This window comes from Prunus dulcis, chromosome 3 (assembly GCF_902201215.1).
Source record: "Prunus dulcis chromosome 3, ALMONDv2, whole genome shotgun sequence".
Lineage (NCBI taxonomy): Eukaryota > Viridiplantae > Streptophyta > Magnoliopsida > Rosales > Rosaceae > Prunus > Prunus dulcis.
This window is the reverse complement of record NC_047652.1, coordinates 528539-554107: the sequence shown is the minus strand read 5'-3', so window position 1 is coordinate 554107 and position 25569 is coordinate 528539. Positions and strand designations below refer to the sequence as shown.

The 25569-nt window shown below is 37.1% G+C and overlaps 3 protein-coding genes across 3 annotated transcripts; 2 read left to right on the top strand and 1 right to left on the bottom strand.

Annotated features, from left to right (window-relative positions):
• Positions 1-4240: 4240 nt before the first annotated feature.
• On the top strand, positions 4241-6404 carry LOC117623301 (WRKY transcription factor 23-like). The gene is made up of 3 exons (XM_034354215.1): positions 4241-4841; positions 5079-5222; positions 5437-6404. Exons 1-3 carry the CDS (start codon positions 4429-4431, stop codon positions 5843-5845), a joined length of 966 nt encoding a protein of 321 aa, XP_034210106.1. The 5' UTR covers positions 4241-4428; the 3' UTR covers positions 5846-6404.
• A 787-nt stretch (positions 6405-7191) lies between these two features.
• LOC117621544 (flowering time control protein FCA) lies at positions 7192-14508 on the bottom strand (the record flags this gene model as incomplete). The annotated part of the gene is made up of 15 exons (XM_034352093.1): positions 7192-7851; positions 7964-8029; positions 8512-8709; positions 8837-8974; positions 9593-9890; positions 9979-10038; positions 10698-10762; positions 10856-10935; positions 11388-11454; positions 11710-11774; positions 12975-13026; positions 13099-13181; positions 13597-13675; positions 13844-13914; positions 14235-14508. Coding segments are annotated over 14 exons (1593 nt in total), but the record flags the coding sequence as incomplete, so codon positions are not given.
• Positions 14509-21369: 6861 nt separating this feature from the next.
• LOC117623297 lies at positions 21370-25569 on the top strand. Its single transcript, XM_034354211.1, has 6 exons — positions 21370-21501; positions 21930-22252; positions 23275-23722; positions 24093-24391; positions 24637-25004; positions 25309-25569. The coding sequence occupies exons 2-5, from the start codon at positions 21950-21952 to the stop codon at positions 24979-24981; spliced, it is 1395 nt and encodes a 464-aa protein (XP_034210102.1). The 5' UTR covers positions 21370-21501; positions 21930-21949; the 3' UTR covers positions 24982-25004; positions 25309-25569.

Genomic DNA, 25569 nt, shown 5'->3' with positions numbered 1-25569 from the left:
CATAAGCTGAAGATATGCTCTGTGTTTGGACTGCTGTCACTCAAATTGCTTGTGTATATTTCCTATCCACTACCCACTAGGCAGTAGCTACATATATGCACTTATCTTATAGGGGACAAATAGGTGAAGGAGAAGTGTAAAACTCTCCATTGGTTTAATTTATTTTCTCAACAAGGTACAAGAAGAAACATAAAATTTTGGAGCTAATAATAAAATAAAATTGTCTCTTTCTAGCCATCTGACCCCGAGCCTTGAGCTGTTACAAAATATATATATTCAACCCTAGCCGAATGGTTATGCTTTGACTTCCTCCCTTCCAAGTTCCATGTGCATCCCTCAGCCCCAACTTTTTCATCTCCGAATGCAGATGAGGTTAAGACTGATGACTCACAAAAAGACTACCAACCAAAAGTAACCCATTTCACGAGTCATAAGACCCCAATCAATTATGTCAAACTTCTAGAACAACTGCTACCTTTGAAAGATTATAGATATTTAATTATGGGTGTTGGGTTGCATTATTTATAATTATTTACAGGTTTTGTAATAATTAATTGAATTGTTAGTCACATGAAGAGGATAAATGTGAGGCTTCAAGTGGGTGATTGATCTTTTTGTTTAAATAAAGCAACGGTTTGGTGGGAGTAAGAAATTTTGTAACCAATTACAAACCATGAGCAACACTTAACAAGAAATCTTAGCTTATGACCCGGCAATAATGGAGGCAGTTAACCAGTCATGATTTATAATAGAAATAACAAAAGACATGGAAGAAAAAGAGAATTATGAGAGAGAGAGAGAGAGAGAGAGAGAGAGAGAGAGAGAGAGAAGAAGAAGAAGAAGAAATATTCTTATTACAAGCTTTTTTCTGTGGTTGTGATAGAGATGGGAGACACTATGCCAAACTTATTTATTACAATCCCTGTCAACCGGCGTTGAGCTTAATTGGTGGTTCATTTTGGACCAAATGCTATCCAACTTGAGATATTGTCTTTGGTAGGGTGGTAGGGTCTCAATGCTTGCTTGTAGTGGTAGTGCGTTTACTTCCATATTGTCACATCTTCTCTCCTTATGAATTATCATCACTCTAGTATTTTTTTGGTTTCGTAATTTTCCCTTCTTAAGGTTCTTTTTAGACCACAATTTGATATATTTAGATATATAATTCGTAGGTGATTCTTCTTTTAGTTGTTCTTTGTTATTAAGGAAAACCGTTTATCATATAGATGCACGTTGAAATTTTCATTTAAAATCCAAGTATTTTGTGAACAAAAATACTTAAAAATAATTTCTAAAATTATTTAAAAGTATATTTACTAATCCGTAATTGGGTGAAGAGGATTTCACCAATAAGAAAAGTTGGAGAGATGGAATATAGGCTATAGTAGTAGGGGGCATGGACTAGGGACCATGGTCAAATCTTGGGGTCTGAGTCTGGAACTTGGGCTTGTAACGGAAGGAGGAGACTTTTCACAACACAACAAAACAGAGACTTATTATTCAATTCGTAGTTGTTTTGGCTGTTTTTGAAAGCTCCTAAACGTACACAAAAAGCAAAAGCAAAAGCAATGCTAGTCAAACAGTCGCATACTACCAGTCCACTACCATTATCTAACTAAAATAAAAAATTTCATGAATAAAAAAAGTAAATAAATTAAGGAAAAAAAACATCTTCCGCTAAAGAAGACACAAATTACTCAGAACGCAGGATCTCGAAAGCGTGTTGCATAAGAAACCCAAAATATTCCGAAAACGCGTGAAGATTTTATCTCCAAGAAAGTTACAGCCATCTTATCATGCAAAGAAAACACCGGAGCTAATTACTTTTGCCTCATATTTCTCTTTCTCTTCATACTTTTCGGATCAATTGGTGCTGGAAATGTGTGAGGTGTGGATGGCTCATGTAGACGTCACTCTCCTTTGTTTGGGTAGGACCTGAGGATGTGTCACCAAAACATCCTCAGCTCAGCTGAGGATCGGTGTAAAAAAGCTAAACGCAAGTACTAAAAAAGCACCTTCTCAACTTTCAGTCAAACAAAACAAAGGGGAAAAGTAAGTAGCTTTGTAGGTTCTTCCATTTATGCAATCATGACTAATAACAAGGATTATTTAACCTAATTCCCCTGCTATGTATTCAGTACTAATCCTCACACAAGTTCAAGTTAAAACAAACAACTAGACAAAGGATCAACAGTCAAGACCAATTTTTAAGATCTTAATATGATCTTGCACCAAGATTTCCAAAATATTTGTGATATATTTAGAGAAATGTATCTTTTGAAATGGTTTAGACTCATGATAATAGTTAAATCCAAGGACAGAATTGCCTTTAGATTAGGGTGGACCCTAGTCCAATGGAAATTAATTAGCCCATGTCACTTTAGGCAAAATTGGCCCACTCTACTCGAGCAGCTTCCAAGAAAACGACAGTGAGCCACCCACGCAAAACAAATGAACAAATCAATTTATAGCTCACTACTCTGAAAATTTCTAATTCTTCCATGGATTAAACCTTCTCCCCATTAATATCAGGTTAAGTATGTCATCTAACATAATTAGTGTCTCGTGTTACTATATCTGAATATAGGATTGAATTGAACTATTGCATAACAACATAATTAGAGATTTCGAATTTGTGTAACTAATAAGATAGACATATGTACGGAAAGGGAAAAAAAGAGGAATAAAAAATGGAAGTATATGGATGGCTTGTGTGGCATCGCAAAATTGCAATGATGGTATCTTGCAATAACCATGCACTGACTGACCTCAGCATGGTTGAGTGTATATCAGTATGAAATGATAGTATTGGGATCCATCAACAGCCAACATCAAAAACCAAAAAACAAAAAACAATTAAAAACGCCTCAAAAATGAACGAGTGATTTAATTGTTTTACCAAGAAAAGTTGGAAACACAATAATTATAGGCATGCAAAGTTACACGGAAATTATGTCAGCATGTTTTATCTTTGTGTGTGTGCGTCGTAAGCCACACGTGGGGGTGCAACTTTGGCCTACAATTTCACCAAAAGAGAAAAGAAGTCGATCGTGTCTTTGGCCCTCTTTTTTTTTTTAAATATTTATTTTATTTTTCTGTAGGGATTTTATGTGCATTCGGTGCAAGATAAAAAGCAGCAAAAAGGCATTAACCACCGACTATGGAGAAAGATAACATATGATTTCACACCTTAAAAATAAAATTAAAGTTGATACTCTTATCATAATTAAATTTTAAACACATGATTAAAGAATTCTGCTCATGATCTGCACCTAAAGTTTGTCCTGTTCACTGATTTTTTTATGCGATAGGGAATATCTAAGGATTGTTTCGAGGATATGGCAACTTCCTTAATTATTCTGGTGGGTCTTAAATATAAATATTTCCCAATTTTAACATTTGTGAATCAGTCAAAGAGGTCGTCTAGCCTTCTATAAAAACCCTTTTTGCTGTCATCAAGTGTGAAACTATCTCTTATCTCCAAATAAAGTCATTTGTATTCAATCAAGTCGATCGATTTAATTCTAGTTAATTTATTAATTAATTCTATGAGAGGATTTAACATATATATCCTCCCTCATCACTTATATATATACTTCACCTGCAGCACCAATTATAAAACGCCACTATATTCCCATTCATTATTTCTCCTTCATTTTTATAAATAATATGGTCTTCTTTGACTTTGAGTCAATGAGTTACAAACAACAAATTAAAATATAAATATGAAGTCACCGGGGTTTAGTCCAGTGAAAAAGGGTTTTTGATTTACAGATCAGACGTCTCAGATTTGAACCTTATGACATCTTAGTTGTCCCTGCTGTGTGTATGAGAAACTCCTATTCTTGCAATTTAGACTATCGCTTGTACTCAAAAAAAAGAGGAAAAATGCAGAAATTAAATATGAAAAGCAAAGTTATCGCTTGGTTGAGTTCACATGCATGCACAAGATTACACACGAGTGAGGTTCAAAGCTGTATTGTGTAGCCGTAAGAAGGTCACGTGTAATGAAACCCCGTTCACATTACGAATTTTTAAAAAATATATTTAAAAAAACCGGTTAACCGGTCAAAGGTCACTGTATGAAAGCGTCGACCATTTTGTCGGAACCATGCATTCAATTTTTGCCACTGCCACTCTGCCTACTCCGTACACAACCCTTGACCTACAATTGCCGGTCAATATTTGAGGCCAAGCCAAAGCCAACCCCAGCATACCCTCTCACTCTCAATCCCTAACCCCCAAAAAAACTCTTTACTTTTTTCTCCAACCCCAAAACGCTCTCCTTTTTCTTCTCTCTCTCAAATCTTATAAACCAGATCAACCCTACCCTACTCTCTCTCTCTCTCTCTCACTAAGACAAACAAAACCCACTTTCTCTTTCTAGCCCTTGATGAAGAGTAGCTCTTTCTGTATTGAGAGTAAGCAATGGATGTGAAGAAGGATGTGGTAAAGATGGAGGACAATAGTACCAATATTGGATGTGGGTTTTCCTCATCACCATTTTCAGGCATATTTGATTTCTGTGAAGGAGAAAAGAGCTCATCTTTAGGGTTTATGGAGCTTTTGGGTGCTGGCCAGGACTTTTGTACTAACTCCTTGTTTGATTATTTGCCTCAGACACCATCTATGTTGCCTTCATTAGCTCCAAACTTTCCAAAAACTTCCATAATGGCAAAGGAGTGCTCCGACTACTCTTTGAATCAGCAGCCTGCAACACCAAACTCTTCATCGATTTCATCTGCATCCAGTGAGGCTCTGAACGAGGAACAGACTGATAATAAAGGTGCTGCAGACCAAGATGAAGAAGAAGAACATGACCAACCAAAGACCAAGAAAGAGTGAGTTTTTCATTCCTGCTTTGCTTTAAGTTTTGTTTTTGAGAGAGACCCATTTCCTAACAGATCAAGATAAAGATGGGGTTTTTATCATTTTGGGATTTATAGTACAGCGACCTGAAATTGAAAATTGGGACTTTGGGTTAAAGTGAACTCAACTTTCATTATATAATAAAAAGCCTGATGATGTACTGATGAAAGGTTGGTTTTTCTTTGTGTTCATTGTGTGGATGAGCAAAGGTTGAAAGCGAAGAAGGCAAGTCAGAAGAGACAGAGAGAACCCAGATTTGCATTCATGACCAAGAGTGAGGTTGATCATCTGGAAGATGGCTACAGATGGAGAAAGTACGGTCAAAAAGCTGTGAAAAACAGCCCCTTCCCCAGGTACTCACTCTAAACTTCAGTGCCAAATTAACACTTATTTATTATCATGGCATTGCTAACTGCTTGTTAATAATAATCATCCTCAGTTCAAATTAATCAAAACCCAGAATTAAATTAGTTATGGGTTTTGAATCAGAAATCATAATCTTACTTATTATTATCTTTTTTTATCTTTGATCTTATGTATGTATTTCATGATTTTGGTTGATTGTAGGAGTTACTATCGATGCACAAGTACAGCATGTAATGTGAAGAAGCGAGTGGAGCGATCTTTCAATGACCCAAGCATCGTTGTGACAACTTATGAAGGCCAACACACACACCCAAGCCCACTCATACCTCGCCCAACTCTCACGGCTTCGGCTTCTGCTCAACCCAATATCACTACCACCTTTGGCGTGCCTTCAATGCCCAGAACCCTATTATCTCATCACTATCAACAGCAACTGCAACCTTTCAATTTCTGCAACTATGTTAATGGTGGCTCACCAACAGCAAATGCTAGCGGCACCGGCTTTCATAGAGAAAGGCGGTTTTGCACCCCAGCAACTGGTTCTGCTATGTTGACAGACCATGGGCTTCTTCAAGACATAGTGCCCTCCCATATGCTGAAGCAAGAGTAGATATATTTATATAAATATATGTATGTTTATAGATAACCATGGCCGTACCTGATCATGAGATGAGATCCCATTAGTTAATGCAATGCTACTTAATTATGTACTAATTTAGGTTACTGACTTGCTTTGAGATCAGGTGCTCATGCTAATCCTGATGGTGATTATCACCGTAACCATGGAACATGGATATTTTAATCCAATGCAGGTACTTGGTAGTAGTTAGTTTTTTTACCTCATCAGATATTCTTTTCTTTTTTTTTCTTTTGGGTTTTCTTTTCCTCTTGAGGGTTGTGGGGTGTGTGGAAGAGCCTCTGAAAGAGGGGGGAAATGTGGGATTGGGTATGTAAAGATATTGTGGTATATGGAAAATGGGTTTGCTTAATTATTCTGACCCCTTGTTTGTCCTATATCTTTGTTTTTGCTGTGGAAGGAATGTGCATTGATTTCATTTGGAGAGTAGCAGTACTAGTGCTGCTGCGCAGTCATGATTTTGAGGGTTAGGGTTTTCTGCGTAGTCCCTCCAGTCCAGACCCACAATTAATGAAGGAGCCCTCTTTGCTTATTTGTTTATTTATTATTTAAATTTTTAATATTTTTCCCTTTTTCCTTCTCCCCTTGGAATTCACATAAAAACAATTGATTCTAGAAAAAGGGGCTGCAATTGGGAAGATTTGGTGACAACATCTAATGCGCTGTCCCAAAACTATGCATGCGTATGCTACAAGAAAAGGCAACTCAAAGATCAAAATCTCTACCGCCCCACTTTGAGAGTCTTGGACAATAAATGCCTTGCTTTCTCGTTTTTATGCCACATCAAATCTCACCCTCCATTTTTGATGCATTGAATTTGAATAAATAGATGGAATGGGATTATGGATTCTGCCATATAAACTAAGCACCGCCTTCACATTTGGGATAATCCGCCCGTGTGATTCTCTTGTCTTAATAATGGAATAATATCTACCCGTGTATTGAGTCATATGCACTCTTACATGTTCCGCGGCCATTTTGTCCACAACTTTTGCGCTGCTTAGTCAATTGCCATGGCCATGGGAACCAAAAGTATTTTTATCGGTTTGTTAATCCAACATTGACCCATCTTAATCCTAACTCATTGTCCCGTGCACTCTCATGCAAGAGAAACACTTGTGTGAACAATGCTATCCTTGACTAATCACGGTATGCCACACATGCCACACATGAATATAAGTATATATCAAAATTTTCACAAAATATTGAGTATATAGAGGAACCAACCAACGTATGGGTTTGAATAATCATACTTTTAAACTCCAATTGAAAATCAGTATATATCAATGGACCTGCAGAGAACAAGACTTCACAAAATATGGGCATGAAAGCTTTTTGTCAACTACTGTTAAGTTGTTTCAGCCAGCGGCAGTATGAGCACCAAAGATGCAACATTCTATTTTGAAACAAACACATCATATGCTTCATGTTATGTAAATAACTGGTTTATGATACAAATCTCCGGGCAAGTAACAAGCCGATTGCATGAGATTAAAGACTCCATAATTTAAGCGTTGATGGCAACATTTCTACACCTGTGTCTAATACATATTACACCCTTTTCTAAGCTTCCACCACTATTGTTCAGCAATTAAATGCTTCTGGATGCTCTTTCCTACAGAAGCAGCTTAAGATGAGAAGCCAAATTGAAATGACCAATAAAGTACAGTTCGCAGAAGTTTGCATCTTGACCCGAGAGTGGGGAAAATGTTGCATTCACACAATATGGTCCCCCTGCGCTGGATTGCATTCATTGTGTACAATAGTCACCCTCAGCACTAGCAACTCTTCAATTTGCGTTAATCGCAGTGACTTCAACAATAAAATAAAATTGAGGGAAAAAAGGACATAGGGAGTGAACCAGTAATGTCACAATCTTGCAAATGTACCAACAGTTTACCGATGATTCAATCCTCCAAGGACTGGGATGGGGTTGCATGCCATTTTTTTTTTCTCTAAGAATGGAAAAATTGGCCATTCTGCATAGAAAGCAAAAAGAATGGCTAGAACTTTCATGAAGTGCTCAAAGTCACTTCTAACCAATGCATTGTGGCAATTGCCTCAGTGAATTGTAAATTACATAATCAATACCTGTCAAACACAGGTTGGGCCAACAACAGGATTTGTTTCTGGCTGGATTTGCACATGATCCAGTTCCTACAAAACCACAGCATGTTATTGACAATACCATATCCGTCCTCGTCCACATGGACATTATTTACACTATCACGGCTTCCAGTAGTGCTAAAGAGACATACTCAAATTGAATCTTTACACTTGAAGCTCGTATAGTGTGCTAAAACAATTTCTATTTGGGCAATTCTTACACTAGCTGCTAATTTTTATAGGGATGTTGCTTGCCTAATGTGAAAACAGCCACATAACATAGAAAGTAAACCTAACTATTCCACAAACAAGTAGGAACCCATGGGCACCACCCACCATCACCATCACCATCACCACCACACAACACCCCAACAAACCCCACCCCCCGCGGCAGCTCCCCAAACACCCCAATTACAACATCCCTAACACCTAATGGGTACCCAGTGCCAATCGCTAGCAAAAAGACGACGCCTTATTCACATTACAACAGAAAAACCATCTTAAAAATGAAAAATTAAGTGAAAATAACAAACCGGTGCAGATGAGCAAGGTTTCTGAAGTTGTAGTGTCTGATGGAAGGCCTGTGTCTGAATCCGTACCTGCTGTGTTTGAGCACTATGTTGGGTAGAAAGAACCGACGACATAGATTTAAGATGGTGAGAAGGATTTTGCTGCTGTGTCTGCATCTGCAATGCTTGCTCAAATAAGGCAAACTCCTCAGGCTTGTCCCACTGTAGACCAGATAACACAGCCGTTAATCATATGTTCCCAATTATTTTGAATAGGACATTTCAATATCTTCTGGAACTAAGAAACCTAAATGTCATATGAAGAAGATTTTCAAAGACTGAAACATACTCTGCTTTCACAAGTTTCACAATTATAATAATACTTGTATCCATCAGGGCAGTTATGTTCACTCCAGTCACACTCTATGGAAGCTGCTATCTCGTGATTTGAAGGAACTGCAGCTGAGAGAGAATTGCTAGCAACTGTCTGAGGATTGCGTCCAGTTTGTGGAGACCATAGAAGACAATAAGACACCAACGTATTTGCACAGTTTCCAATATCACAGCATGGCAGAAAAGAGTTTGTACGAGTCACCAAGTACCAAAATCATTGTTAGTAAAATTGTGTGCGTTACCACTCGTGCATCACATAACTACCACAGAACAATTTAACATACATTTATAGCAATTTTGTATCCACCAATGAAAAAGTTCCAGAAACAACTAAAAGCCTCCTATTTTTAATACTTAAAGGGTTACTATAGCCAATGTTACTCCCTCCCACATGCATAATAATCATTTAACAGGATAGACATGATTCCCATGGTTCTAAAGAGCCCATACACAAACAATTCAACAAACACAGGGTGTCACAAGCAGTAGCTACATGACATATTTGTGACAACATGCTCATGATCGTATCCCTTCAAAGGTTAACCTCTTCAAAGCCTCGTGTGTTATATATATGATACACGTACAAACGAACATCTTTGAGCAAGGAATCCCCACTTAAAATTTAATTTGAATAATTAACAATATACATCATTACTTGATCACTCATCACTTTGGCAGCCTGATAAATCATTTATCATTGTTACCTACTAACCTGAGAACTCTGCTGCTGCCCAATAATTTGCCCTGATGGTTGCGTCAGATGCTGCTTCTGGGTCTCATTAACTTCTACTTGAGAAGTCCGAGAATGCGTAATTTGTGTGTGTTGTAAAGGCATCCTACACAACTGTGAAGGTGACTTTGATGGAGGAAATGGTGGTTGTATGACACTAGAAGCCTGGGGTTCATGGTTTGCCAATTGGGAAATAGGCGGGTGTGAAGCTTGTTGAACAGGATACGATGCATTATGCATATTATACCCTCCAGTGGAATCACCATGATCAGATACTGGCCTGAAAAGAGTAAAGCAGAAGACAAACAGTCAAGACTAACAAACAGAATGACAAATGAAATGTAAGATGTATAAATACAGAATTGTACCTAACAACTGGTTCTTGAGAGTGGGGAACAATGTTTGTGTTGCTAAATAAATAATTGCCCCTAGAGAAAGAGAATTCAAATTTAGAAAATTTCACAACGATTTAACTGCCCCAAAATCAAACAAGAACATTATCAGTTAATACTGTATACATCTTGTACACATCTTTCTTTCAGCCAACGTTTCTGTTTACTTTAAAACCAGATATAAAAAGTTACTTTTGGGTGACTGGTAAACGTTTCCAGACCGTAAATCTGGACCACTGAGCAGTTTCATTTTTTCCAAAATGTGTGGTCCCATCCAAAGAGGGATCCCATATTTTCATGAAAGTGAACCCCGTGTTGGGGTTCACCATGCAATGTTCAATGATCCGAACCATCCATTTTAAGGTTTCCATTCACGGATCATCTTTATAAAAATAAAAATAAAAAATAAAAGAGCAAATTGCTTAGCTATTTGTTTATTATGATGAACATTTCAAAATTTGTCGAAAAAACTATGTTAGTCTATAATTTAATCAAAGTTAGATGACAAAATGGTTTATGATTTGGCCAAGCCTTTTAAAAGGGTCATGGGAATCTATAAAAGGGATGGTCAAGATCTTTATACTGCACTGGGAGATGGGCCTCACATGCATCCCTTTTTCCTCTCAGAAAGAGAGATCTCTCTTTAAAAGCTCTCGGCATACACACACGTATCGAAGAATGTTACAAAGCATAACCTTGATTCTATTCCCCTCGGTTTCTTAGGATCTGCAAAGCGAACAATTAACGGCTGAGCACAACCCTGAAGTAACATAGAAAAGAAGAATCAAACTAGATGCCTTCAAAGTGTAATGACACAATCAGTGCATGTTACTAAGCAATACAAAAGCATTACTCTCATAATGAAGGTTCCATTTAATGCTTTGATTGCTTCCAGAGCCATATCTTTATGGGAAAACTTCACAAATGCAGTCCCTTTAAAAAAAAACCATAAAAATATATATATAAAAAAGCATTAGCCAGAACAAAGAAACAGTAACGGGTTTTTAGCAATCTGCGATTCCATACAAATCTTTCATTAGATTTTACAGAAAATTATATGACTAAAATAAAGAAAGATACTATTTCACCATTAAATTACGATAGACCCCAACTGAAGTGCTGACAGATATAAAAGTTAGAACTACTGGCTACGATATCCACCACCTACTTCTACCCTCTTTAGTAACTAGCAAGCATGCAAATCAGAATATCTCCAGTTCTTGTGACGTCAAATAGAACACAGGACATCATTAGGTTGAAAATACTATATTGAGGCAAGCATAATCAGCCCCCACAATGTAGATATCTTCAACCTACCCAGTCTATAACATGCAACTCAAAGTTATAAAGGATAGAGAGATCAACAATGAGAAAAATAAAAATACCACGATTCTGCCTCATCTCATCACGCAAAATGTAGATATCTTCAACAAAACCATATGGCGAAAATATCTGACATAGAAAGCACCATATAAATCTGAACATCTTGAAAAGAGTTGAGGGAGTATATAACCAAAAATGGGTTGAGAAGAATATTGTTTTTTTCCATGCAAGTAGCATGCATAAGTGCATATCCATAAGAAAAGATGTGCATGCATAAACAAATGGATGTGCACAAATGCATGATACATCTGTAGCGATGTACTGTTGAATACATGAGTAAATTATTTAGTTGAGGTTGTGATAGTAAGAAAACATTCACCGTACTTCCTCAATTTCTTTCCTTGAAGCTTCCTTGTTCAGGCCACACACATACAACTTGTCAAGTCCCGCTACCAAAAGGACAAGAAAAACAAAATTCATCAGATGGCCTGACTAGAAAGGCTTTTACAAGAAGCCTTTTACTAAGTGACTTTTATTAGAAGCACAAAAAAGTTCCATTAAAACCCTACGTACATCCTGCATATTCACCTCAAAGTGCTTTTTTCACAGACAAAAACACTCCAAAACACACCCTATATATGTCAGTTGAAAACACACAATACACTTTATTGCTCATTACATTCTCGTTATTTAAAACAGAAAGGCATGAGAGAAGATATTCTATTATTTTGCTAGCAAAACAAAAACAAGGATAAAGACAATACAAACAATATAACAAAAGTCATAAGCGTACAAAATAGAAAGTAAAAGCAAGATAGAAAGTAAAAGAATATTTCATCTTTGCGGTCACCAACCTTCAAATATGAAATTCATACCTTCCTCATTAGCACAGTGGTAACTAATATATTCCCTTTATAACTGAAAACCCAATCAATTAATATTCATCCCTTATTTTCTTATAATAATAAAAAATGGGTGTTGGATCTTAACTTAACAAGAATCCAACCTTTCAAGCTGAAGAACAACAGCTTTATTTTTTACGAATTCAGGAATCGTGATTAATAAAATTGAACAAATATACAGCTAAAACAGATACATTATTAAAAATAAAAAAAACATTAATTGTATTACATACATGATGTGAAAAAGTGGACTCTGATGCGTGTTAATACTGCATCTGTCTCACAGGAATATTAATTCAATTTTTTTTTTTCCTACATAGTTGTATATTCATTATGGATCTCGTTTGATACATATCAATTCATTTTTTTTCAGTGTAGTTCTATATCCATTCTAAACTTGTTTGATACACATTGACCAAATTTTCAGAAACACGAATTTTATGCAAAATGAAAGTCATTGTATTCTAAATTTTGAGGAAAATGGTACATTTATGATATCTAATGCTTTGATAATTACAAGGGGACTCACAACATTTTCTATAAAATATAAAGTTATCTCATAAAATTGGGCATACAAATTAGTAAATGGACCTAATCCAATAGAAAACATTTATTGAACTTAAACTAAAACTCTTGAGGAATAAGGATGCAGATCCTAAAAATTCCTAAAATATAAACGATACTAAGTTTCTGGTTTACAATCCAAAAAAGGTCCCACAAGAAATTCCTTAAGCATTAGAAAATTACCAAGGCGTTCCAATTCCCAGTCGGCATATTTAACTGTGATTGGTAGAACTTCCTGGCAAAACAGTAACATGATGAATGACATAAGTACATATCTATTTATCAATCGAGCAACAAATTAACTCACCCCAGGAAAATAATGCTGATTATTCAAGGCTGTGATAGCCCTGTCTGCTTCATCTAGTGTTGCATATTTCACGAAACAACTGCCTGCAGGAGCAACACTAAATCTGTTTTCTTACTTATTTTTCTTTCGTAGTTAAATGAAATACTATTGAAACAGAAATGGAGGTACCAAGCAAACGGCAGACTTATTAACATTTACAAGTTGGTAATGAAAGCGAAGAGCGTCGAAGATGGAAGAAAACCTAAAATTACTGCTTAGATGTTAAAATTCAAGGGGCATTCAGAACCCAAAAACATAAAACATCTATTGAGGAATTTTGGGACATGATTTATTTATTTTTTTAATGTAAGCTATAGAGAAAACATAAGCAATTGAGTTCTCTGATCAGCCCCTCCAAAGACCAAGAAATAGAAACATCAGTTTTTTGTTTATACTAACAAGGGGAACTGAACCAAGAATCTATCCTTCACCCACCCCACCCCATACGAATTGAGGTACCTTGTTGTTGGCCTGTCCTCTTATCCCTCAAAATAACAACCTCAGTAATACTTCCATATTGTTCAAACAACGGGCGAATCTGACATAGAAAAACAAGAACACCTTATTAAATAGAATTAGCAGTCACAAGACCAATGCACGACACCAAATAATTTGAAACAGACATCTTTGCTAGGTTGGTAAGTTTAGTTTCAAAAGAAATGAACACCAAACACATTTTGACAGATTAGGGGAAATAATTACTCACAACTTCCTCAGTCGCTGTTCTGGAAACCTGTGCAACATAAAGTTTTACATGGAAGGCGCTTTCAACGTTATCTGAAAAACAAAATCCCCGAAAGAAAGAAAGTGAGAGGTACTAAAAAAACCTAGCTTTGGAGGGAATAAGATAAATACAGCTGAAATTAAGATACCAATGCAGTTTCCATGTGTAAACAAATTCAGCTACGCATTGCTAAGAACCTTCCTCAGAATGTAAATAGTGAAAAAGAGTAATTTGCAGTATATGAAAAAGAGTATTTTTGGCAGCCTAACCCAATTCATTGTTTCCATTCCATTACTTTCCTACATTTCCTTACCTACCAAACAGAGCATTAAGGCAAATACAAATGTATGTACAAAAAAATGATATACAATACCTGGAGAAGGTCCTTGATTAGAAGGATGCCAAGCCCTTTTGCGTACAGAAAAAGGCACCGGATGGAACGAGCCATTAGAGTGGTTGCCATGGTGGTGGTGGTCGTCGTAGTGGTTGGAATCGCGGTGGTGATTGTGGTGGTTGTGATGGTTATGGTGGGGATCGACGGGGGGCCATGAAGAAGAGGAAGAACCAGTCCCAGGGTACGAGATGCCCTGGGGCTCTTGGTGTTCTCCGTGCCTCTCCAGCTTCACATATACTCTGCCTGGATTAGTTTATGCCAAACTCTAACCTTAACCCTAAAATTGTAGACTTGAGTGCGATTGAAGAAGAAGGTAACTATCTTCGTGGACATGTTTTTTTTTTTTTTTAAATTATTATTATTATTTTTTTGGTAGTTATGCTTATGGCTTTCACTCCTCTTGTAAATAGAGCCCCCACACACTTTTTTTTTTTTTTTTAATTGTTGGAAAGAAACTCTTTGGCCACTTTTAGTTCACGAAATGAATTTGAGATGAATGAATTTCTCATGTTATTTTTTAAGGAATAAGAAATGAAAGATTCATTTTCTATGTTTGGTAATGTTGGGAAAGTAACCGAGAGATATCACTTTATTTCCTTTCCCATATTTGTTTTGAGTAGGAATGGAAAACGAAATTTGTATAAATTTTCAATTATACCCATATTAAATCAAATAAAAAAAGAATGCATCTAATAATTTATTGTAATTCTAAATTGTTAATGGGGACAAAATTGTCATGAAAAATGTTTATTTAATATTGGCTTATTTTCCCAAACTTTCCCATGATGAGGGAAAACAAAACCCAAGTTGGAAGGATAGCTTCACTTTCCCCTCTACTTTCCCATGGGCTAGGAAACGATTTCACATGCATGGACTTACTAAACATGGAAAAGCAATTGATTTCTCATCCTCAAATCTCCTTTCCCATGAACCAAACGGGTCCTTTGGGATTTCGAACCTGGGTGCCACGGGGAAGGGGGAATCCAACACCACTGTAGTGGAAACCCATTGACATAGCGCCCTACATTCTTGTTAATGGTAGTTTAACACATTTACAGAAGTATTTCTTTTTGAATTATTGATTAATTATTTTGGCACATATATCAAAGCGTGATTATAAGAAAAAGTAGCAATGTTCATGTTTTCTGTGAATATTGAAATTATTTCAATTGTTAAGTTCTCATTACAAGCTCTAGGATGACCTAAAGCTATTTTTGGAAGGAAAAAAAAAAAGGTGTTTCTAACTGTGTTTGACATAATAATTTAAAAGCGCTTATGGATCATAAAAGCATTTTTTTGGAGAACCAATCTTCTTGAAGCACTTTGATTTTGAACAAAAATTTAAAAGTTATTTTAATATAATCACTTATGTAGAGAATCACTTCTCAATAATATAATCCCTTAGTGCTTGTTTAGCATTACTTATATGGGGTGATAAGTGATTTTAAAAAAAAATTAGAAGCCCAACCCATTTGGTAAACTATGAGAAAATCACTTAATGTTAAAAACTCCTGTGAGAGAAAGCTATAAGGGAAAACAGCTAATTAGGTGCTTTCATTTTCTGATTATGCAGGAATTAGTTTTGAAGAGGCGTTGAGTTTAATGATAATGAGGAAACCATTTTCTGATTATGTGGGAATCAGTACCAACAACATTTTTAACCAAAAAATTTACAAAACGCCAAACTACTTCCTCTCATAGCTGATTTCTCTCTCAACAAATCTGACAACGATTATTTTCACAGCACAACAATGCCAAACTGGCCCTAAGTGGTTTTAAGTGATTTATGGAGAACCAAATGGGAGGTGATTATTCTGGCTCTCCCAGAATCACTCCCAAATGAGCCCTAAAAGGGCTTCTAACAAAAGCACTTATGAGCATAAGTACTTCGTAGAAAAGCAGTCCAAAATGAGCCCTGAATCAACAAATGGGAATAGAATGAGACCAAATGATAAATTTTAGGACGTTTGAGATTTAATGATTATAAAAGGATGTGTGGGTTTTATGGTATAAAATGAAAAGGATGTTAGTATGCTATGAAATTGGGTAACTAATTTGAAAAAATGGAAAAGAAAAAAGTATTGGGGTTTGGTTTTTGATTTGTTTTAATGATTTTAGTAAAATTCAGTGTTTTTATTTGCAATGGTATGTGAACTTATACTCGAGTTTCAATTTGGTTCTCAAATTTTTTTTGATCAATTTGGTCATTCTACTATCTTAGTTGTGTCAATTGAGTCATTCCTTAACATTCTGTCAATTTGGTTGTCTAGTTGAGGTTAAAACCATCAATTTGAAATCATACTTACCTACATATCCCCAAGTACTGGAGAGCTTTAACCCCCTCCAACCCCAAATGGCTCACTTTTTCCGCTAGTGAAGGAGATGAGAGCGACCATCACCTATGCCAAGACTCGAAGCTATCAAAGTTTTTTTAGAACTGCAAAATCCCCAAATTTGAGCCTTAACCCTTCAATAGAACTCTCAATTTAGCCATAGACACCTATTAATCCCAAACTTCCCAAAAATCTAATTTACTCATAAAAAGTATGTCATGTGCCATTCACGTGATTAAAATTAATGGAAATTGTGACGGAAGGACTCAATTGGCACAATTAGGAGAATTGGATGACCAAATTGACCAAAAATGAAGTTTGAGAACCAAATTGAAACTCTCGAGTATAAATTCAGGGATTATTGTAGTAAAAAACCCTAAAAATCGAAGGAAATATGTTCGATAGTAATTAGGTTGTAACTTGTAGGGTTTTTTTTTTTTTTTTTTGGTTGTAGCAATAGTCCCTCAACTATACTCGGAGTTACATTTTGGTCACTCAACTCCAAAAATAGTTACAAAGGTCACTCAATTAGGTGTTGTGTTGCACCATTAGTCCCTACCGTTAGAGAGACTTGACGATAGGGACTCATGGTGCAACATAACACCTAATTGAGTGACCTTTGTAACAATTTTTTGGAGTTGAGTGACCAAAATGTAACTCCGAGTATAGTTGAGGGACCATTGCTACAAATAACCCTGATTTATTTATTTTTTGTTATTTCATTTTTTGGGTTAATGACCTAAATGGTACCCCAACTATTGCTACATTATCATTTTGGTCCACTAACTAAAATTTTCAATTCAAACATCCTTAAACTTTTTATTTTGTACCAAGAAGGTCCATCCGTGACAAATTCAGTTACTTCTGATCACAGGATGGCCACGTGACTGAGTTTTGAAGGGTATATGCGACTTTTTGAGAAGCTTTGTCAAAGGGTATGACTAAAATAGTCCTTCAACTATTGCTCCTGACAAGACCCGATCCAAATTCCGCTTTGGAATTCGAGTCGGACCCTGTGCGTGTCCGACACTTGGCGAATGTCGGGCACAAAAGACCTATTTACCCTTCTAATTACAAACTAAGATTCAAAATTTGCCTGGACTTCTACCAAAAATTCGGCAGAGTCTCCCCTGTAATTTGTTCAAAACCCAAAATTTCACCTGTCAGAACGAGCAAAAAAATTTATAACCAACTGCCAGTACGTACACAAACTATTCAAAAGTTCTGTTTTTCAACTAAAACCAGATATCAGAGCAGCTGCTAAAAATATCCCAAGGAGTTAATTATTTTACAAACAAAATCCTACATTACGAAGGGGTGTGGAAGCTAGGAGAAGGCCCGGTGGTGGATTCCTGTGCACGTCTACTGCCTGGGGGCGGAAAACATTTGAAAGTGTGAGTGGACAAAAATAAAGTTCTAGAAAACAGTATATGAACATAATAACCCCACTGTAAAAACAGTTATGCAAAAGTTAGATTTTTCCTGTTCATTATATTCATACTGAAATCAAGGCATTCACAGTAATATACGCAGATGCAAAACATGTTCAATAACAATAAAACTCGCACAAAAGCACATAAATCAATTTACAACTACCACCTAGGTGTACCCCTTTTTATTCCATCAATTCCTGTATCCGTCAATTCCCTTGGCATGTCTTGGTGACACAAAGTCAACCCGAGCCGCAAACTGGCAGGATTCAGGGGACCGTAGTCAGCCTGATCCGCAATCCTGGCTCTTACGGTCCCGGCGTCTCCGAAACTCGTGAGGCAATTGTCAAGTGCACTGACAAAACTGAAGGTAAACTGGATGTCCTTGGACATCGTCATATCCGAAGGCAACATATACCAACGGCAAACTGTTTCTGTAACTGGGTACCCACGGTGGCTTAAGAAAATATAAGATTTATGAAAATTCTGATAAATAACTGAAATTTTTGTTAAATCTGGAACTCTACTGCCATTTTATCTGATATAAATCTCAATCTCTACTTTCCATCTCGTTTTAGCATTTTAATTAGGCAACATATCAATAAAGATATTTAACTTCAACAAAACATGCTAGGAACAATCATAATCAATAAACTTTCTTCAAGATTAAATAATGGATTTTATTTGCATAAAATCATTTATAAAAGAAAAGTCCACTCACTTCTTGTCCGAGCTAACTGGACCTCTTGAAGGTCCCTCTTGCGGGTTTGCCTGGCCCCGGGTGCCTGATTAAACCATAAATTTTTAATTAATAAAACTGCTCAATAAAAGTATTAAAGTAAAACCCTGACCCCCGGCTCCTAGAAGTGCGTGCACTAACTTGAAAGTCGTTCTTATGCCCACTTAAGCATTTCAGACGTTTAGAACTGTCTTAAAAGACCTGAGGCTTCACTAAGCGATAAACTGCCATACTGGTCAATACGGAACCTCATGGGGTCCACGACCTCCAATTGCCAATCTGGGAGTCCCTATAGGTTCCTCACATTGAAATACCCATATCCTGCTAGTCTGGTCTGAATTGGACGATAGGATTGACCACGATTGTGTAATCGCATAATTTCTAAACCCTAGCCCTAGGGTTCGCGATTTCGGAGTATCCGGGACTCCGACTCACAATCCGTTGAATCCTACACGATTCTGAAATTATGTAGAATAACATAGCTGAAATTGAGTACGATCCAACGGCTCAACAGTATTGAACCCGGAAATCGCACAATATGAAAAATCCGTTCGAAGCTCAAACGGTATCCAAATTGAGATCCGCGAATTCCTACGCGCTCTTGACAACTGAGGATCGCAACAAGACACAGTGTCGCTGCACTACCCTTGCCCACGCGCCGCCACACGCGCCGGTAGCGATGGGTGTCCAAAGCAATTACACATCGCCGGAAAAACTCAAAACCACGGCTCCAAACTCCTATCCTAGGTATAACACCATATTTGGAACCACTTTTGTTCTTGGACCTACTCCAAAAACTGGCCGGAGGTGGCTGAACACGGAGGCCGAAACTCGGTCGAAATTCAATTCGAAAACTGGGCTATGTATGATCAAAATTGATGCAAACCTATCCAACCATCAGTTAGAGCATGAAAAATAGGTAGGAATCCATACCTTACTCGACAAATTTGGAGGAGAATTGAAGGAGAATGAACGGTTTGAAGTTTGGACAAAACCGGTCAGTTTTTTCGCCCAATTTCGGCGGCTGGCGAGCGGCGGGGGAGGGCTGAGGCGTGACGGCGGGGTCGGGCCGGTCAGGTTGGTACCGGTGCTGTGGCTCGTGATGGCCGGTGGCGGTGGCTCGGGCGGTCTGAAGGTGACGGCCGAACACAGCGGGAGGGAGGAGAGAGAAGAGAGAGAAACTGAGGGAGAAGAGAGAGAGAAGGGATAAAAATCTGATTTTTATCCAAATTACCGTTTTGCCCTTCACGGTATTTTAACCGTATTTTCTTCGTTACAGCTCCGATTCGAGTCCACTCCGTGTCTACGGACTCGTTTCGTCGTGCTCTACGGAATGGCGTAAGTGGAATTGTCATTCCTTTTCGGTCAAAAAGTCAACTTTTTCTCAATAAAATATTCCGAGGGCAAAATTGTCTTTCTTCAAAATAAATTACTAATTAAATAAGAATTTTTGTTTTGGGTTATTACAGCTCCAATATCATTTTTGGTCCACCAACTAAAATTTTCATTTGAACCGTCCTTCCATTTTTTTTTATTTTTTTTTGGTATCAAGATGGTCATACCGTCAATGTCCGTCAATTTTATTGTTATTTATTTTTGTATTTATCTTATTTTAAAATTTTTAATTAATTTAAACAATAGAGAAAAAAATATTACTTTTTAAGTCAATGTCATTTATAAAAAAAAGCCATGTTGGTGGTGATATTCAATTTTTTCAATTTTTTCAATTTTAAAATTAGGTACAAGTTCCTATAATAGTTTCCTTTAATTTTTAATTATTGTTTGCTCTTTTATAAATTTTGTTATTATATATATATGTGATTTTAATTAATATAAACAATAGAGAATGTTTTATTATTAATTGTTAGGTCAGTTTCACAACCAAAAAAAAAAAGTCATGTGGCTAGTGAGATTGAATTTTTTTTAATTTTCTAAGTTTTATAATAGTTTCCTTGATACCCAAAAAAAAAAAAAAGTTGAAGGATGGTTCAAATGAAAATTTTAGTTGGTAGACTAAAATGATACTGGAGCAATAGTTGGGGGACTATTGGAATCAATAACCCTTTTAGAGGAGGATACTCACCTAAAAATACGGTTTTGTCCCTCGATTTCACGGAATAATACACAGACTTTGACGGATGGACCATCTTGGTACAAAATAAAAAGTTTAAGGATGTTTGAATTGAAAATTTTAATTGGTGGACCAAAATGATAATTGAGCAATAGTTGAGGGACCATTTAGGTCATTAACCCTTTCGTTTTTATAAATATTTGGCATGGATTTCCAAGTTTATTCATGGATTTAACAGAAAAATAGACAAACTTGATGAAAAAGACTAGTAATGCAACACCATAGATAGTTGAGGGATCTCTGCAGCTATTTTTGGAGTTGAGTGACCAAAATATAACTATGAGTATGGCAATAGAATACTAAATATACACACATAACACGATAATTAGAAATTAAACCTAGAACTTTTCGTGAGAAATAATTATTTCAAAACACTACACATGGATTAGTCCGGCATGAAACGCGAAACTCATCCATATTTGACTGTAGAGTACATAAAAGTGGATTTTTGGGGCGGACATAGAATTTGAACAAAATAGGAGTGACATCTAGAAATAACAAAGAAACATCAGCCGGCAGCAGAGATTAATAACAAACCCAGCCCTAGGCCTTAGCTTCTCCTCGTCGACGTTCGAAGCCTTTGCTTTGCGGCTCCACTATCTTCACTCTTCAGGTAACATTTTCGTTTCTTCCACAGAAACACCCTTCCGTACACCAGATTTAATCCAACCCTTGTGTAATTCATTCAAGCATTCACTTGGCCCCTAATTTGCCATATTATGTTATTGTATAATATCGTAGTGGATTTTAAAAACTTTATTTATTTATTAATTTTCACGAAGATTGTCTGCCCAGAAAAACAGAGCTTGTTATCATTTTTATCATTGATTGCTGCTTTTGTTTAGAAATTAATCCAAAGTGTTTTGCTTAGTAAGTGAACTTAATCGATTGGGAATTGGGTCCTCATAGGACTGCAGTATCAATATTCAATAAGATGGTGTTTGGGAATGTCTTAAAGATGCATTATTTATCTTCTTGCTTATGTAATTTGATGGCTATGGAGGATACTGATAAGGTTTGGTTTGTGTTGTGTAATGTTAGAGTTCATAACGTTGAGTTACATGGAAACGAGACCAGACCCTGATATTGATGATGATTTTAGCGAACTATACAAGGAGTACACTGGCCCTCCTGGGTCAAATGCCACAAACACACAAGATAGGGCAAAGCCAAACAAAAGGTCCCTTACCGGGTCTGACGAGGAAGAGGAAACTCGCGACCCGAACGCCGTCCCAACTGATTTCACCAGCCGAGAAGCCAAGGTTTGGGAGGCCAAGTCAAAAGCTACTGAGAGGAACTGGAAGAAGAGGAAGGAAGAGGAAATGATTTGCAAAATCTGCGGGGAACCAGGTCACTTTACTCAGGTAAATATTTGCCACACACACATACACAAACTTTTCGTCTTTTATTTTTCAATTGCTGATTTATAAAATACCTATTCTAGTAATTGGAATAGCTCAGACCATCTTGTAATTGACTTAGTAATTGGAAGCAGCTTCTGCCCGAGAGTTTACATTTGTGGTCTGCTAGATTTCAAGTTCAGATAGATTGATGCTGTATCTTTTCAGATTTTCCACACATACTAGTTCTGTTGGTAACCTACTTTAGCTCAGGGTACCCCTGTTTTCGGAGTTTTAGGTTTATTACTGGAATTAGGTATCCCATCTCTGCATCTTGATACTCACACCCACACACACACCCCAATAAACTTCCCGACAGGCACATACACTTGGGCAGGTAGATCGTTTTATTTGTCTGAACAGAACAGATTCCATATACCTCTATGAGCTGTGTTCCAAAGCTACTTTCAATTGGCATTGTTTGTTTATGTTGCTGATCAAGCTGTAGCTCACTTAGGTTGGTGGCTATCAGTCATATTATGTATTTGACTTATGTCTTCTGTTCTCCACACTATATTTCCGTTACATTAGTATTTTCACCAAAATGACTCACTATTTTTTCTTCAAAGAAACTGGTACTTCATGAACCTCATTGCAAAAATATAGTCGTGATAGAAATTTATGCAAGGTCATAAAAACTAATAGAACCGCATAGCATGTGTAGACTTGCTTGTGGTTCTTTGTATTCCTAAATATTACCAACGTGGGGTTTAGCTGGAATGGTCAGGCCCATGGTTTGCGCTACCGTGTGGTCTGAGGTTTGAAAACCCCAGAGGTACCTATCTAGCTATTTGCTAATGTTTCCTCCTTCCCAAAGCTTGTATGGCTCAGTGAGGGGCCCCAGTTTCAAAGCTACGTCCGCAAAAGCGGATTGGTGGATTTCTTGGTATAAAAAAAAAAATATTGTGATTATATTCATGGAAAGAGAAGGGTTTTATTTTTCCTTATGATAAAATATGTTCTAATGAATTTTGGTAAATCTTTAGGGGTGTCCGTCTACGCTTGGAGCAAATCGCAAGTCTCAAGATTTCTTGGAAAGGGTACCTGCTAGAGAAAAGCATGTAAAATCACTTTTCACAGAGAAAGTGATAGACAGGATTGAAAAGGATATTGGCTGCAATATTAAGATGGAGGAAAAATTTATTATTGTCAGTGGCAAGGATAGGTTAATATTAAGAAAGGGGGTGGATGCTGTGCACAAAGTGATTAGAGAGGAAGGTGAGCAAAGAGATGGTTCTGGTTCTCACATGACTAGATCAAGGTCATCTGAGCGAAGTCCTGTTGGTTCACGGTTACAACGCTCTGAATCCCAGAGGTCTCATTCTGGTTCCCGAAATGGGTCACATTTTCAGCAAAGATTTCACAGGCAAGAGAAGTTTGTTGAAGACCGTATACGTCAGGATATGCAGAAATTTTCCAGGGGTTCTCCACAAGGTAGGGGCAGCATAGGGTATGTTTATGGTCTATATAGGAAGTTCGTAGCTTGTTAGGTTCCCATAGAATTTCCTACCTGCTGTCTGTAAAATTTTCCCATTTATGAAAGAATCGGCTTGTTGCTTGTCCTTTGTTTGCACCAAAAGGTAAGTTCTTATCTCAAGAATTGTGTGTACTACGTAGAGTTCTGAAGTAACTTGGGTCTGAATTGATCGGGTTGTCTCGGAAATGAAATCATTTACTGAAAGCATATCCAGAAATTTTGCCTCAGATCGTTTCTCTCTGAAAATAAGACAGTATGTTGAATTAAAGCTGACATCTGCGTTAGCATCTTGAATCAAGTGCTTAACATACTCTTCATTTCATGAAGCTTATGGTAATGACGGAGCTAGAAGTCGTCCAAGCCATTCAAATTCTCCAGCACGTGCCCCTTACATGGGAAACTCGTATAGTTCATACGATGGTCATAATCAGAGCATGGCTACTTATAGAAATGATGGGTGGGATTCTGATAAAAAAGGATCTGACATGCAATCTGGTCGTCGGTTTGATTACTCTGCCACCCCTCAGACATTAGAAGAATTAGAATTGGAGTACAAAAGAGAGGCAACAGAACTTGGAAGAATTCGTGACAAGGAAGAAGATGAAGAAAATTACAAACATCGTGAGGTATGGACTACCTTACAACTCTCGAAAAATATAAATAGAATGAACACTTTTAATTCTGTTCTTGTTGCTTGAAGTGATAATTGGGTATTTGACGATCCTATACCTTTCTTAACATAAAAGGAAAACTTGTGTCTAGTATATCTCCAGCTACCGTGCCTGTTTTCTTACCAAATGTAATTGTTTTAAAACGCTTGATCTCTTTTTACAAATTTATGGTATCTGACTTTGTATTATACGGATAAAAGGTGATTAGGGAAATGAGAGAGAACTACATGACGAAACTGGGTACCCTGAGGGGGATGCATGCAAAACAGTGGGAGGATTTTATTCAAATTGATGCCCAGAGGCATCAACAACAGGTTAATCAGCAGATGTCGACTTCAGGTTTTGGTGGTTATAAATCACAGAATTATAATGAATATGATGGCTCCTCAGCCAATCCTCATTATGCTGGGGCCAGTTTAGCTATGGATTCAAGGAGCAGATACCCAAACCCTATGGAAAATTATCCGTCAAGGCCTCATGACAACTTTGGCGAGTTCCAGCGTCCGAGGCATGATGATTATGGGAGAGGTTACGGTCGATACTGAATGTTTAAGTGCAATTACATTTGGTGAGTAGTCTTACCCTTCAGGCAACTGAAAAGGATTTAAATTGTTACCTTATGTTTTGGCCGAAAAGTTGAATATCCCGTATATCCAGGTTCATCTAAGGTAGACACTATTTAAAGTGGTTCTTAAGGATGCGGAACTGAAATTTTAGTAGAATGCTTTTAGTAACCACACAGAATGTCGATTTGTGAATCTTGGGGGTGTTGGCTTGGCTAGGGAGCTAGGATGTTGGAATTGTTAATGTGGTTTGCAGATTATTGTTTGATTATTTAGCACTAGTTAAATTCCGCTCCGAAAACTTTTCAGGGTGCAGGTCTGAGTAATGTAGCGGTATGCACAGGAGAGCACCAAATCTAGGTAAGCATGTTTTCTATGATTTAAAATTGAGGGATGAATTGTGCACATTAATCGAGTGGTACGGCTGCTGTTTTGCAATATGGTGACTCAGTTCTGTTTAGAACTTCTTGTAAAGAAGTAAGACATGATTTCCATTGGCTAGTAGTGTTTGGATTTTTGACAGTATTCATTGGGTTATAATTAAAGTCGATACTCTTCATCTTAATAGTA

What these genes read in the sequence shown, in the direction of transcription:
- LOC117623297 (XM_034354211.1), top strand. Translation starts at nt 21,950, where the DNA reads ATGGAAACGAGACCAGACCCTGATATTGATGATGATTTTAGCGAACTA. An exon ending in AACCAGGTCACTTTACTCAG is followed by an intron (nt 22,253 to 23,274) that starts GTAAATATTTGC and finishes GTAAATCTTTAG; the next exon opens with GGGTGTCCGTCTACGCTTGG. An exon ending in TTCCAGGGGTTCTCCACAAG is followed by an intron (nt 23,723 to 24,092) that starts GTAGGGGCAGCA and finishes CATTTCATGAAG; the next exon opens with CTTATGGTAATGACGGAGCT.
- LOC117623301 (XM_034354215.1), top strand. Translation starts at nt 4,429, where the DNA reads ATGGATGTGAAGAAGGATGTGGTAAAGATGGAGGACAATAGTACCAAT. An exon ending in CAACCAAAGACCAAGAAAGA is followed by an intron (nt 4,842 to 5,078) that starts GTGAGTTTTTCA and finishes GGATGAGCAAAG; the next exon opens with GTTGAAAGCGAAGAAGGCAA. An exon ending in AAAAACAGCCCCTTCCCCAG is followed by an intron (nt 5,223 to 5,436) that starts GTACTCACTCTA and finishes GGTTGATTGTAG; the next exon opens with GAGTTACTATCGATGCACAA.